This window comes from Anser anser (assembly GCF_964211835.1).
Source record: "Anser anser genome assembly, chromosome: 20".
Lineage (NCBI taxonomy): Eukaryota > Metazoa > Chordata > Aves > Anseriformes > Anatidae > Anser > Anser anser.
Window position 1 is genome coordinate 948,839 of NC_139741.1, and position 15,331 is coordinate 964,169.

At 46.0% G+C, this 15,331-nt stretch overlaps 1 protein-coding gene and 1 long non-coding RNA gene across 13 annotated transcripts in view; one reads left to right on the forward strand and one right to left on the reverse strand.

Annotated features, from left to right (window-relative positions):
• The first annotated feature begins 1,147 nt into the window (after window positions 1-1,147).
• LOC310884322 lies at window positions 1,148-15,326 on the forward strand. 6 transcript variants are annotated; one of them, XR_014574153.1, is made up of 6 exons: window positions 1,148-4,936; window positions 5,814-5,974; window positions 10,278-10,359; window positions 11,902-12,001; window positions 13,255-13,387; window positions 14,646-15,326. It is a non-coding gene; the product is annotated as an uncharacterized lncRNA (long non-coding RNA). The 6 variants fall into 6 exon arrangements; XR_014574156.1 differs by lacking the exons at window positions 11,902-12,001; window positions 13,255-13,387; window positions 14,646-15,326 and having other exon boundaries at window positions 1,148-4,540; window positions 4,848-4,936; window positions 10,278-10,391; XR_014574154.1 differs by lacking the exons at window positions 11,902-12,001; window positions 13,255-13,387; window positions 14,646-15,326 and having other exon boundaries at window positions 10,278-10,391.
• The window catches only part of SGSM2 (small G protein signaling modulator 2), a 52,987-nt gene continuing 46,091 nt past the window's right edge, over window positions 8,436-15,331 (reverse strand). For 5 of the 7 annotated variants that reach the window (XM_083805926.1, XM_083805922.1, XM_083805925.1 and 2 more), the window contains 6 exons: window positions 14,366-14,490; window positions 13,858-13,940; window positions 13,272-13,381; window positions 12,593-12,689; window positions 12,152-12,319; window positions 8,436-11,345 (listed from right to left, as the gene is read on the reverse strand). In XM_083805926.1, coding sequence (XP_083662052.1) covers window positions 11,257-11,345; window positions 12,152-12,319; window positions 12,593-12,689; window positions 13,272-13,381; window positions 13,858-13,940; window positions 14,366-14,490 — 672 coding nt within the window. In that variant the 3' untranslated portion in view covers window positions 8,436-11,256. The remainder of the gene's footprint in view (window positions 11,346-12,151; window positions 12,320-12,592; window positions 12,690-13,271; window positions 13,382-13,857; window positions 13,941-14,365; window positions 14,491-15,331) is intronic. The other 2 variants (XM_083805927.1, XM_083805924.1) reach the window with 1 other exon arrangement.

The following is a 15,331-nucleotide window of genomic DNA, read 5'->3' on the forward strand; positions in this document are numbered from 1 at the left end:
ATAATTGGTACTAATAATGGCATGCTTTTATGAAGATGACCCAGAGAAGGCATCGCACGCGTTGTGGTTTGTGCTCAGGAGCGCTGTGCCCTGCGGGGCGACGCTGAGGGGAGCACGGCGGGGCCGGAGGAGGGGCGGCTGTGCTCCCGCCTCAGCCGGGCCCTGTCAGCGCAGTGGGGGCCGCGGGGCAGCTCCCGCCGAGCCCTCTTCCTGCGCGTGTGTGGGCCCAGTCAGACACTGGGTGCCCGAGGAAGCAAAGTTCAGGTATTAAATCCCTGTGGGGGAGCCCTGGTGCTGGGGGGAGCTCATCAGGGCAGCGGGAGCACGGCGAGTCTGTCACGCCCCAGTCGCCGGCGAGCCACACGTCCCGCCGGGGACGCGGCCCCTCAGACCACCGTGTGCCCCGGGCAGGGCTGGGTTTGTGTTCGTCTTGGCTGGGCTGGTGCGGGGCCACTGCCGGGTGGACAAGGAGGAGGGGGTGATCGGTCAAAACCGCTGCAGGGATCCAGGATCCGGTCCTGCATCGCTCCCAGCCACGCAGGCATCCAGCTGCCTCCTGCGGAGGTGGGACTGGGCCCAAACAGAGCAGGGAAAGGTGAATTAATTGTGCTTTGCTTTGCCTGCCTGCCGGGGAGTGTGGCGGGGGCGGTGGGCCTCCTGCAGAGCCTTTGGCTTCTTCAGAGTCGAGTGCCCGGGTCGGGACGGCCCCACCAGCAGCTGGGTTTTGGCTCGCTACCGTGCTGGAAAGGCGGCGGGCCCAGGGCCGCGACAGGCTACGGTGCTCTGGTGTTGGCCTACTGGTCTCTTTTTCTTTTCTTTTAATTAAAAGTGGCCTTCTGTAACAAAAGAACAAAAGAAACAAACAAAAAACATAAAATGCCTTTGAGTGGTTTAGATGGAGGTGAGACTTGCTGCTTTTGTCAGTATTGGTGTGGTTGTCTGTATGCACGCCTGTTTATATACGTATAGAACTTCAAGACTCTATTGTGTCTCCGATTTTTGTATGTAGCCTGTGTCTCTTTTGGACTGATTTGCATCTTGAGTGGATTTTTTGCATTTAAAAAAAAAAAGGTGTGAAAATTGTTTCTGGTTGGGTGGGGACAAGGGGTATTTGAAGACCTCACTTGTGTGATTTTGGGAGGGAGGGAGGGACAGAGGGAGGGAGGGCGTGGGAAGAAGACGTAATTTGCCTGGTGTGAAGACGCATTTGATGCTTGTTTGGCCCCCCCTTGCTTTCTGTGATGTGTATTGAAATGTCTCCTGGGTGAAGGTAAACGTCCTGGTGCGTGTGCGGGCAGCCTGAGCTGCCAGATCCTCCCCGTCCTGCAGGAACGGGGGCTTTCCTGTCTCCTCGGGGGCTTTCCTGTCTCCTCGGGGGCTTGGGATCAGATTCAAAGCCCAGATAAATCACCCAACTTCTGCTGACCTGCGCAAGACGCTTGCTTGGTCCCGTGGAGTTACAGGCACTTGCTTTAGCTCAGTTACACCTGTGCTTTGCTGGGCTGCGACCCGAATGCCTTAAATCTCTCGGGAGTGGCGCAGAGGTGTGTGGCTGCTGATCGCCTCGCGGGTGAGGCTCCCAGGGCTTTGCATCCCATTTTTCTTGTGTGATTGAGCAGCTGTTCATTTAAATTTTATTTTAATTCTGAAAAATTGGCATTAGCAGAAAAAAAAATTCTAATGTTTCTGACCTATTTTCCATCCTTTGTTATCATTCTGAGAACTGATTATAACACTATTTTTAGATTTTTTTTCTCCTTTAGTCAAACATCAGTTGCTAGGACCAGATGTTTAGAGTTAAGGAAAATACATTGTGTAGTTTCACGGCATCCTTCTCTTCCTGATTTGTAGAGCTGAAAAATAATAATTCAAAACTTGAATTATCAAAATATTAGCATAAATGCAGCATCAGAGAAGTGCAGCTTCAGCAAATGCTGTGTTTGGGTGTTTGCAGGCAGTGTTGCAGGGCCAGCGATCCACCTCCATGGGAGCTGTGTAGGGGTTTGTGTGCAGCAAATACTAAGGACCTGTTCTTATTTACTAGCACAGCTGCTCTGCGCTGCCGGTGCAGGGTGGAGGTGTTGAACTGTAATTGGAATTGGTATTTATGCCTCCCGTGGGATGCCATTTTGGTCCCTCAGAGGTATTGCATGGTTCTTCTGTAAAACAGAATGAGGCCCCTTAATTTGACCCCTTTCTTTATGCTGAGAAAATGAATTTGAGTTTGAAGAAGCGTTTCTGGCAGGAGGCAGAGCACGCCGCTGCCCGCCGCAGAGGGGCCACCTGCTTCCAGGGAAGCACCCGAACTCCCTTCCCTGTGTCTGCATGGGGATCGTGCCCCCTGGCTGCCGGCACCCCCGCCCGTGTGTGTGTCTGTTTGTGCTCTGGAAGGCCCCAAACCATGGGTGCTCGGCAGTGCTGCGCGGTGAGAAGCCGGAGAGCACCACCCGCCCGGCGCGAGCTGCCGGTGCCGTCATGAGGCAGCCTGCACGGGTTGCAGGTAGCGAAGCCTGAACGAATGCCTTACAGATACGCCTTAAGGATCTGATCCAAAAGAGTGTTTCTTCACAGAGTAAGAATTGAATAAGTCAATTGAATCCACCGATATGAATTTGCTTGATTTAAGCACTCACCGAGGTGTTTTGTGAAGTGAACAGAACCCTCCCATCCCTGCTGCCAGCGCTTCTAACCGAGGTCCCCCCACTGCTGGCATAGCATGCAACCAGCCTTGTGGCTAAGGGTTGTTACCTGTGTCACTGCTGAGCTCTCTGCATTAGGGATGTTTCAGTGAAGATCCTGATTGTAAGTGCAAAATTGCATCCAATGCTTGCCACTGATTCAAAGCCCTGGAAATCTATTTGACTCCCACTGCACATCACAGGAAAGCCACAAATTGGCAAACAATCACACTGGGCAAATGCAGTCTTTGTTTACAGTGAGGACTTGTCACTGTGTTATCAATTTATTGAGATATTAAATATTGAAAAACCTAGACTGTAAAGATTTTTATGTGTTTGGATACATCTGCTACGTGAAAAAAAACAACTAATTTTGTACATATTGTATTTTTACTATTCAGCTGTATTATACTGGCTCTTCATGCTCCAGAATTTAGGTATCCAACATGAATAATATCCATGTAATAAGCACTTGCCTGAAATAAATATAAAACTGAAATAAACATGCACTGAAATCTGAAACAGGATTCTGCATTTTCATCCTCGTGTTTTGCATGCAGATATTTCACTTTGTCATTTTCCAATTATTAGGGCCGTGTTTTCTCTCTGTGCATGGCTGTAGCTTTCCCTCCAAGTAGGCGTTGTTGAGCAGCAGGTCTGTGAGCGCTCCCTAGGCTGAGCCCGGAGCTGCTCCTGTGTGCTCCCGGATGCGCCTGTGCCGTGCTCAAGAGGAAGCAAGCCCTCCTTCCGGAGCCCAGAATTTATCAAAACTTGGAAAATGGATATTACTCGGCCATCCATCAGCAAAGCACCTTTAATTCACTGGTATCCTTTAGAGAAGATCGAAATGTGTTACCTGTCAAAAGTGCGAATGGGGGGAGCTGGCCGTTGGTGCTGGCAGCACTGTGAGAGCTTTGCAGTGTGCCGTCCCTCAGCCAGCGCCGAGGCTGGGTGCTGAGGAGCCAAGCAGGCTCTTTTTCTGGTTCACATCCACCATTCCTGGCTATTGTTAGTCATCTTCGTTTAGGCACAGGATTGTGGCGCCCTGAAATTGATACCCGTGTCTATAGGAGCAGCAGTACTATGGTGGGAGACCCGAGGCACCTCCTGACCTGCAGGCTGTTCCTAACCTGTGTGGGATTTGGGGTCGTTCCTGGGCAGAGCCCCATAGTTTTGACGCTATGGGGGGGTCCAGCTCTGCTCCCAAGCATGTAAGCTTTGCCCCGAGGCAGTCTGCTCATTATTGTCAGAAGCTGAGACCACTTCTGGCCAGGAATGTCAGGGACAGTCACTCTAACATGTTTTGGCATTGTTAACACTGTTAAATAGCAGTTTAATTAATTTTAGTTAGCTGTTATAAGATGTAATAAAACAGTCTCCATGCTGTACAGCTGCTGCTCTCCCAGCCTGTGGTTCCGAGGAGGGTGTCACGCACAGGCTGGGGCCCGTAACCGCACCTTCTCTCCGGTCAGCCAGGAGGACTCAGAAACCGCCGGACTCATGCCAGCGCTGTTCCTGTCTGGGGGATGCTTTGGGGCGCTGGGAGTGCCCAGCCAGGCCCCGCGTCTCCGATGCTCCCCAGCGTGGCACCGTGACCGCGTGTGCCAGGTGAGGAGCCCCCAGCCGGGGTGTGCCCCCCTGCAGCGGGACGTCGGGGCGTCCTTCCTGCGAGGTGGGTGCGAGGAGAGGGATCTGCAGTGTCCGTGCCGGTAAGATGAGGAGCTGGAAATACAGCCTGAATAAATCTGCTTCACCTAACTCTGATTTGAATGCTCTGTCCTACAGATCGCAAAGTTGGATGTCTCAGTTTTTCAGAAAATCCGCCTGGTTTCCCTGCCTCTGGTGTGTGGAGTCAGAGCCAGGTAAGCTGGAGGGAGCTGCAGGAATTTAGGAAAAGCACAGGCAGAGTGAGTGCCCTGGGCACCCTTGCAGTCAGCCCCGGTGCTGTCATGCCCCAGCTCATCCCTGTGTAACCCTCTGCTTGAAAATCGGCTGGGCCAGGGCTCACAGCTGTAGCTGAGCCAAAAACCTTCACAGTGTGGTGGTGCTGGGTCTTTGTGCAAGCTCGGGGCTGGGGGAGGTCTGGTCACACCTCTCAGGTGGAACAGGGCTGCCAAAACGAACTCAGCCTGCGCATCCTGTTGCAGCTGTGTATTTGGCTCTCCCCAGGCATGCAGGAGCCACCAGCGAGAAGTGTTTCGTTCTGGACATCAGGGAGTGAGCCTGAAGTGGAGGACAGCAGAGGAGCGTCAGACCAGGTGCCTTTTTCCTTGCCTTTCCTTCCCACGCAGCTAAGCAAGCTGGCATGGCAGAAAGAGCAGGGCTGTGCCAGGTCGGGGAGAAACTCGTGAGCACCCCAGGAGTGGGGCTTGGCCCCGACCAGCCAGAGAGCGCCGGAGCCGGTGGCGAGCGGGGCCCGGGGGGGGCTGTGCAGCCGCCGGGTGCCGGTGAGTACATCCAAGCCTCCCCGCTTGTACCGGGAAGGCATCTGGAGGTGTCTTGCTCCTCCCGGTGGCCAGGTTAACGCTGAGGCTCGGGCTCGTTGTGCAGTGAGCTCGCTGCAGCGCTGCCCTTGGCGTTTTTAACGGGCTGTAGGTATCCCCGCTCCTGCCTGCCGGCCTCGGAAGCACCCTCGGTTATGCCCAACTTGATTTCCAAACTGCTAACGAAGGCCTTTTGCTGAAACGTCGTTACGCTATTTTTCAGTCTGCCCTGTCAGCCCCAGCAGATTGGGTTTGGTTAATTAGTTACATAGTCAAGGTAGTCCAGTAATTTGCTCTCATTGGTATGCAAATGACTTGTCCTCTCTTTTGTCCACACTCTTGATGTGCAAGATACTGTTCGTTTCGTCTCAGTGTTTGTAATCAGTTGTCTAGTTAGACTTTGCAGTGGATTCATAAAACATTCTGAAAAGGGAAACAATGGCTTTTTAGGCTGAAAGGGCAAATGCCGTGGGACTCAGACTCGTGCTAGTGCCAGTGATTGCCCAGCTGTGCCTCTGATGCTGCCTCAGCTACACCTGGGCAGGCACCAGGCAGGGTGGGATCGCTGTGTGCAAACTGGTGGGTTGAATTGCCGGGACACTTGAGGAGCAGCACCTGTGAAGGAAATCTTCTGCTTTCCCCATTTCCTAAGAGTTAGTTTGGATTCTCCACTCCCCATCAGAGGTTTGCAAGAGTACTACGGGATGGTCAGTAAGCTCAGCAAACGTGGATGAATGGATTGGGGTGGCAGCGGTGCATGTTTCAGGCTGAGACACAGGAAGCGCATTTCAGTGCGACTGTACAACACAACTGGTAAGTTGCAAGGTGGTGGAACCTGTGTCTTGGTGGGGCAAAAAAACAGTGGGCATGGTGCAGGTTTAGTAAGTCATTAAAAGTGTCACTGAGCTGTAGCAAAAGTTATGTCCAAGCATGCATCAAAAAAAAAAAAAGTAAACCAGAGGCTTAAAAATAAAGCAAACTTAAGACTCTGTTATATTGAAAACAGGATTGCTAAGGTGTAGTGCAAAGTGTTTGTCTGGGCTTTCATTTTTCCGTGTAATTATGCTATGCCTACACTGTCTTCTTGACTGTACACGCAGTGTGCTTGCCTACACAGTCTCCTACTTCAGTACCGACCTGCTAGGCAAGGCAAAGCACTCAGCTCTTTTATCACTGCTTGTTTCATAGCCTGCTTTCTTACTGCCAGGATTTTTGAAAAGAAGTTGTTGTGGAGGCAGAATGTTAACTATTAGAAGTGCTTGGCTATTGCTTGAGACTTACAGCTTTGTTTTTTGTTTTGCTTGTTTCTGCTGATTTGCCTGGGCAGGCTGATGTGCCAGGCTGTTGTTACGAGCAGTATCAGGTCCGTGCCTGACGGGAGTGAAAAGCACATGGGCATCGAAAGGGACAAAGTCAGAGCTGGAAAGTTTTATGGAGCATAAACAGTGATGAAGCCTTTGAACACCCCACAGTGCCAACTTGCTCAGACTCCTCTTCCTGAGCTATTTAGGAGGCACGGGGGAGATCCCTCATAAACATCCCAACTAGGGGATGTCTGGATCAGGCAGGTGGGGGTCTGGGGAGGTTGGAAGCGAAGGCACCTGGACTTCCCTGGGCTGAGCACATCTCCAAGCAGCCGCCAGCTTTGCTGCCTTCCCTCTGCCCCTGAGCAGTGCCCGGTGGCAGCAGCGAAGCAGAAGGCACCGCTCACTGCTCAGCAAGGCTTCTGGCAGTGCGTGTAACAGCTAGGGAGGGGTGGGGTGGTACCTTCCAAAAAACAAATCCAAACCAGTGCTGTCAGCATGGTTTGGGGGGCTGAGTTTTTATTATTGTTGTTGTATTTTCTTTATGAAACTGTAAAGCATTTCTAGGTGAGGTAGAGCTTCTGAAGACAGAAGGCAGTCAGTCCTTGGAATAATAAATAAATAGACTGCTGTAAGATGTGGCACTGATAAACTCTGAGTGCCAAAGTTGTTGTGTTTGGCAAAATTGGTGGTAGACTGGAGAAAACACGTGAAACCTAACCAAGCACGCTGTTAGAGCTGTTCTGGGTTGCAGAAAAGGGGGCAGGAAGCAGGGGAGATTTCTTTTGGTTTATTTTTTCTGCTGGCACTGGGTAGAGGTGAGAATTTTGGGGTGATGAAACTTCACTGGGACGTTGCATCTTGCTGAAATAAATTCCTGTTGCTGCAGGGACTCTGCAGCTTTGGGGGACAGCTGTCTAAGGTAGAATATCTTGTTTAGAAGTTTCTTAGAGCTTGCTAAAAGAAGAATGCTGAGGGATGGGGGGGTGTTGGTTATAAGAAAGAAGGTCCCGTAGAAGAGAAAGCAAATGTGTAGTTGTAGCTGTGCTACACACGTCTCCCATCCCAATCCAAGCTCCCACCATGTTACAAGATGAAGGCAAAGGACAGAGTGGCACCAGATACACTTCGTAAAGAGCTTATCCTCTTTTATAGGGATCAATACATGATTAAGAGCTCTAACAGTCACGAGTAGCGGCTGAGGGATGGCTGCATGCTCTCCAGTACAGAGAGCCATTATACTTGGGTGTTTTTACAGCCAGTAGACTAGGGAAATGCTCCACTGCCCCTCAGGAACCACCTCTGGGCAGAGCTCTCCTGCAGAAACACAAATGAGGCTTACCTAAAAACTTGGAAAAGCCATCTCTGCAAAAGCTAACAATGGCAAAAAAACACAAAAAACAAAAAAACAAAACAAAAAAAAAAAACCACAAAAAAAGGCAAGTAAGATAGCAAGTTCTGGAAGAGGGAGAGTCACTGCTCTAGAAGAGGAGCAGCAGGAGGATTTTTTATAGGTTTGGAGGACAAACTGGGAGTGCTGGAGGAGGATCTATCCTGGAAGCCCAGCAGTTCTGCTAGATTTTAATGTTAGCTGCAGCACGATCAGGCCTAAAAATGTAGGATGAAACTTTATTTTTTAACACTTGTCATAGGCCTACTTCTGTTCCCACTCCTCCTCTGAAGCTGAACTGCCAGCAGGTTCAGCATGTGACGATAGGTGTTCTTAGGCATGCACGTATATAATTTAAATCTCTGCTTAAAGTCATCTAAGGGACATCAGCAGTCTATTTGGTGATGACCTATTTACTTTAAAACTACTGCTTAGTACAAAACCCATGCACGCTCATCATTGAAACGTTAATTACATATCAAGCTCTCTTCCCAGACAGCCCGGTCCTTAGGGCTCTGTGTTCTGTCTCTGAAATTACCTTGGAGGGAGAGAAATTATTTCCAAATTGCTCCACAGAATGCCTTGACAATCAGTATTTATTCATATGTTACATTTAAACATAAATAATTGAGCAATAAAGAGAATAGTCTGCTCTTGACAAAAATAAATAAGTTAATACACAATATTCATAAAATACAATTAGACAGAACATTTTAACAAGTACAACAAAGTTTGCGGAGGGTTTTTTTTAAACAGAGTAGAGTGGTATAGTACATTCCCAACAAAGAAAAATAGTGCAGTTTTTTTATTTTTTACATCACTTTCTCAGGCTCTGTGAATTGGAGGGCTTTTTCGCTCATCTTTTTTTTTTTTAAATACTATTTCACTTTTCAAGTGAACAGACAAACACACAAACTGAAGCGCTTTGGAGACCTTTCAGCAGCCATGCACTGGCCTACAAAACAGTTTGATACACAGCTATAAGTAATGACGAGTTCAGGCTGTGAGCGTGCCTGCAGTACAACTCCTTGGCTTCTAACCCTGAGCACACCCTAACTGTGGGAGCACGTGGCGGGTGGGGAGTAAAGCTTATCGCAACTTTCTTCCTTCTGTAACTCCCACTGCTATTATTTTAGCACTGTTCTGTGTAGAAAGGGGGTTTCCTTCGAAACCTCCTCCTCCACAGCACCTTTTCCACAATTATGTAGGCTCATCTGTTGTCACTTGGTTTGTGACCATGATGCTTGTGAGTGTGGCGAACAACAGGCTTGGTCCCACAACAGCAGCGAAGGCGCGTGTGCCTACACCAGGGGCCTTACGCCCCGGTCTGGGGAGCAGGGCCGAAGTGACGCAGGCTGCGTGACGACGGACAGAGGGATGGATTGGGCTGTTTTTCTTTACCTTCCCATCAAATTTTCAGAGACCAGTTTAAGGACTTGGTCTTTGAGCTGAAAAAGCGCTTTGTGTCCATTTGGACTACGATTTATAATTTTTATTTTCCTGCAATCATAGAAAGAGATCTAAGCACAGATAATTGTTCTAGAACCAAATCCCTCTTGCATGTGCAAGTAATGCTCAGCTCATGAGCCCCAAAGGCAGTACAAATGTAGTGCAAAAAGCAAGAGGAAACTGTTCACTGTTTGTGCAATAACAAGAGCAGAGTCACCTCTCAGGATTTAAATCTTCAGAGTAATTTGATTTCCTACACCCATTTTGCTAACAATCTGATTTTAGAAGCTCATGTGAGCTGATCTAATCAATATAAACTTCTTAAAAGCAGAGTTGATAACTTTTCTCTGTGAGGCTCAACGGAAACAAAGCTGTGTAACCCTGCGTGCTCTGAATGGTTAAAAAAAAAAATCAGATTCTTTTCTCTCTCTTTTTTCTTCTTCTAAATCACTGAGGTTCTAATAGCCAAGGGTGGAATAGTTAAAGTGCTTAAGCTAAATCACTAGGATTTCTAGGAGCACAGGTCACATGTATCTATGAAATCTACAGTTAACTTTATTTGCAACAAAACTGCTCCCTCCCTTCATCTCTTGTGCTAATACAGAGATACACTTTTACTTAGAAACAACACCTACCCTGGGAAAGTAGCTAAGAGTATACATGATAAATGTTATTTAGTGTGATGAAGTGCTAAGATGGCAATAGAGTTGTTTAAAGCTCCACGGCAGAGCCCCAGCTAACTCTAATTCACCTTCGATCTCTATAGAGCATGGATTAAAGCCTATGCTGCTACTTAAAGCATGCAGCCAAGCACAAGAAAGAAGTGGCACAGAACTGCCATGGGGTGCATGGATGGCTCGACAAACCAGCACAGTGCTGCAGCAAAATGGAGCCTGTGCAACAATTTGAACTGCTTAATCTAGCAAGTACTGACACCTGCTTGACTTAATGCGTGCCTGGTTTGTGTTTGCAGGATCCCAAGGAAAGTCCTCCCAGAAAGCTTTGCAGAGCAGGGAGGAGGAGGCTAGTAGTGAGCAGTGACTAAACCGGAGGAGGTGAGGCTCTGTGGTGTCTGCTCCGTAAGTAGGACTGAACTTCATGGGATTCCACACAGATGCAGAGCGTGGGACTTGCTAACATGAGCAAGGAACCTGTTTCTGTATGCTCAGCTTGTGTTAACCTGAACTATATTGGGCAGATTTGTCATTTGGGAATACTTGCAGAGTAAGTTTGCAAAGTAAAGCGAGGGCATGTTTGTGGCATCTGTAGGCCATGAAGACTCAACAGCATGAGCTGTCAGCAACGGCTAACCCACGTTTCTAGCCCATGCTGCCAGATCTTCACTGCTCATCTTAATTATGTTATTTACTATGAGGCTGTTCTCCCAGTTGGTAACCTTATTTATTTTACTTGCTGCTAAATACTCTGGTGAATATAAATTCAAATGTTTTAGTAACCGGAGCTGCATATGCATTCTCTTCCACTTTCAAGGCATAGTCCACAAACTGTGTCCATATATGTGCTCTTCCAAGGACCCAGTTCAATGCTTGCGACACTTGAGTACTGGATAGGGGCTTACCTCCTTGAAAAGCTCTGTCAGAGCACAAAATGTGCTATTAAGGGTGCAGTAAGTCAAAATATAAGTGTTCCAGTATGTCACCCCCCCCTTTTTAGTATCTCAAATATGTAGGTAGACAGTCTTCTAGAGAGAGGGAAATACAAGAATGAAAAAAGATTCCATCTTGAAATACAAAGTTGAGTGTAACAAGGACTATCAAACACAAACCTTATCTGGTGAAGGAAAAGTTCAATTTTTAAAAGTATTACAAATCTGTTAGATATTTATTACATTACATGGAAGATGCAATTAAAACACCATTTTGAAGTTACAGTGCAAGAAATGCTCCATCCAATAGCTCACAACAAGGCCCACAATGACAGTCTGTTCATTATCACTTATTTTCAATCAATGTCTGCACTTTGTAGACAAGGTCTCTCGCTATCCTCAGTATTTCCTGGGCATTATGATGCTCTGCCATTTCTAAAAGACACAGACAAACATTCTTAACTGTCAGCGACAGGAACTTTTGTGCCCCAGCATTGATAGTACTATAACATTAGCATTGATTAGTTAGTGTAACACGAGCAGCAATCCAGAGGTATTGCTGGGCTTTAGGTTTGTAGAATTAACAATAGAATAAACGAACAAATCCCTTAGTGCTATAGGTCCTTGCATGAAGATCTAATCCTTCAGGTGTCAGTTCTCTTGCTCCAGAAAACCCCAGTGCCTTATGACAGAACAGGAATGGGAGGTCTGCACCCACATGTCTGTGAACAACCCTTCTGGACTCTAAAATATGTAAAGCTGCAGAACCAGAACCCAACTTGATCAAAAGATGTCCCTCCAGGGAGGGACCATTGCTGGATTGACTGGGATGCAAGTGATAATACAGTTAAGAAGGGCTTCACGTACCTGGAGCAATGTGGCTAAACAGTTCCACATAGAGAGGTCTGTAGTAAAGTAAGATAGCTAAAGTAGCTCTTGACATCTTGACAGACCAGAATCTTTAGTGTGTTTTTGTTTGTTTGTTTTTGAGGGAAGCAGGAATGCTGCTGTTTGTGTGCCAAGTAAGATCTTCAGGAAGTATTTGAAAATCTGGGCTCTTCACTTACATGAAAAGCAACGTGACTGAAGGGGTAAGAGATTTGCAGCTTAAACTGAAATGGGGCTTTTCATGTCAGCAACAACGCTGCACAACTGCAGGTGGTTTGTCAGAATAAGGGAGAAGCAGCAAACTCTGGATACTTCCTTCTTATCAAAATGACTCTCTTAAAAATGTCTCTTACCGTTAAAAAACTTGATGATATCAGTGAAGTCCATGTTGTTATCACGGATAATCTCTCGATAAACTTCCACAAGTGCTAAGGCAATGAAAAGGACAAAATGTTCTGAAGAGATGTGCTTTGCTGCCCAAATAACTTCCCACACTGTAAATACATCCTCGTACAACAATTCTGAATGGGAATAAACATTACAAGAGCATCTGATTATTCAAATTGACCTTTTTAGCCCCTCTAACTAATGTCTTGCAGGCCTTATGCAGAAAAGAATAGAATTTGATGAATCCTCCCTTTCCCTCTCCCCTTCTCCAGCCAACATCATACCAATGGTAGTTAATCTCTGAGAACTCTAGTGAGCCTAGCTGCTGCTCATCATCCAGACGTTTATATCAAAACAGATCTATTCAGTTTTGCACAACTCTAACTATAGGCATAGAACATTATTACCTCTTTTAAAGTCGAGCAGGAACCAGCGATAGCAGAAGTAAAAGTGAGTGTAATCTCCGTTCTGGTGCATCAATTCAAAAAGCTCTGAGTCTAGAATCTAAAATGCAAAGCATAAGATGTTAAACATTATCTTGTCTGAAAGTAGCCAAAATCAAAGGTGTTAGAGGCTGGTGAAGACAACTTCTTTGCTACTCTTTATCAGCTGACCCTATGGTTATTCTGAGCAGCTGCTTAGCACAGATCCGCCCTTTGGTTATGCATTTGCAAAATGCTGATGGTGTGGGTGCCCTGACAGACTGACAGGGTGAAGGCTTACTGTCTGTGCAGCTATGACGTGACGAGATTTTAATGTGATTTCTCCCTGACTTCAGTTGAAGCTGGACTGAGCCATAAATGCGAGACATTACATGGGGTAGCTGGTGTACTGAAGGCAGAAGTTTTGGGAATTTGTTTTGTCAAGTTAATATGAGCTGACCTGCCCTAACGCATAGTCTATTGTGACAGCAAATATTGTTCCCTAAAAAGCAGGAAATCATTCTGGGGCTGCATAAATATCCTCCACAGCTCTGAAGTACCAGATGGCTAGGAAACCCAGACACTGGAGTCCTTGCCCTTCAAGCTAGTCCTGAGCCTCTGAAACAATTTCATCTTCTTTCAAATAGGATTCAAGAAGACTCACTTGGATTAGGGACCGCATGTTGGCAAAGTGTGTGTCCATAGCACCTCCATTGGGGAAGTTCTGGCTCATCCTCTTCATCAAGTGGCTGAAGCAGCTGTAAGCCAGCTGATCTGCAGGTATAATGCAGAACACTTAGTGTTCCAAGTCTTCTGATGTCCTTGAACCAAAGTAACGTACAGCAGGGCAAAGAAAAAAAAAAAAAGAGGGTTTTCCCCTTTGCTGTTCCCTATCCCCATCATCAGTATTAAGGTGAAACAAAAGACAGTACCTGACTCTGGACCATTTTAATTATGTTTCAAAACAACACAGCTTGAGGTTGAGTTTTCAGCATCAGCAACTGCAGGAACACAGCTGCTTTGAAAATGTAGTAAAATTTAATCTGGAGTTGGTCAGTAGACAGGGAATCTCTGAGATACTAATGCTGGTCATTTCAACAGCCACATTTAGAGAAAATATGGATCAAGAGCTGCAAGCTTGTTTTTCCTAGTGAGCTAACCTTGATTAATGCGTACAAGTTCTTCTAAAACAGCATTTATAGAGAACTCCCTAAAGATACCAACATGTTCCAAAAGAAAACCCTTCCTACCGTTGTCAAGTATAACCATCAAAGGAGCCAGGAGGTCACACATGCCTTGAACATAACCAACTTCTAGGTGCTCCCAAACATAACTGCACAAAGAAGAAAGCACAAGAGATAATAGGATTAAATAATCCTCTTGTCTACCTAGTAGATGTCCTGCAACACTGTATCTGGGCACCTCACAATTATTAATTGCCATTTATAGCACCCCATTACAGCAAAGATATATTATCCTCATGTGGAGGAAACCAAAGCTAATAGTACATTAAGAGAACAGTTCAAGGTGAACGATGGAGTCTGTTTCTTGAGGTAAAAAGAGACTCTCTCAAGTCCACATTCCAAACGTGGACCACCTATCATATCTGTACTTTCTAACCTTCCATACTAGGGACTACTATTCCTTCTTTTAAGTTCATTATTGAGTTTTTTTTGTACAATTATTATTTTCATATTATTATAGTTTATGGTTTATGACAGTTATGTGAGAAGTGATTCAGTTTACAAGCTGTATTACCTGCACATGACATTACGGAGTTTCTCCAGATTATCAGCAGTAAAATACCAGTAATTCCGATCACATCTCTGGACATCTTTATCAATTCTGTGCAAATTTAAGGCAACAGTGTCCAATAATTCTATCTAGAAGAGAAAAGCTTAAGCTAGATCTGCTGTTCAGTCAAAAGAGAGGCAGGCTGCTAAATCATTTTTAGGCAGACATTTAGTTTAGATAGATATTATCAGCAAGGAGCATGTAGCTGTAAACAGAGCTCATATCTTTTTTCCTCTCTCCACAGCTCAGAGTTGATGCCAACCTTATGACTACCTTAGGTGGCACTAACAAGAGAATATCCGTCAGTAGTGGGTACAGACTGAATTAGAGCATTCCCAGGTGCAGATTGAGTCTAAGAATCAACAAAACAGAAATAGTAAAATTATGCTTTGGACTCACAAGAGCACTGAACTACTCAATTACTGTCAAAAATCCCAAGTAAACAGTGCACAGTTTCTCTGACAAATGTTCCAAGCCTGTCCTCTTTACAAAGGGTTATGTCCAGATGAGCAACTCCAACTGAGAAATGGAAGCAAAAACTCCATCTGTTAACAGCAACACTAATAGACGTGGTGAAGTCTTGGATCTTCATTTAGGTTGGGTTCAATTTGATTAAATGGGGATTTCAGCTTGAATTAAATGACACTGAAATCTTACAATTGGTGTCCTATCCTCTCTTAAAATTTTTAGCTACTAAATTCAATTTTCATTTATCTTTACCACGTTATTTTCACTCTAAAAAGACTCAAAATTTTATTGCTGTCTTATAATCTATCTCAAAATCCAAATGAAATGATTTGGATGCAAAGATCCTCAATTATCCTCCCACCACCTGTAGTTCTAGTTTGGGATTGTCTCTCACTAAATCCTATCTGAAATCCAGTACAAGTCTTTGCCAGAAAAAGATTATGATAAATAAGTTGTGACCTA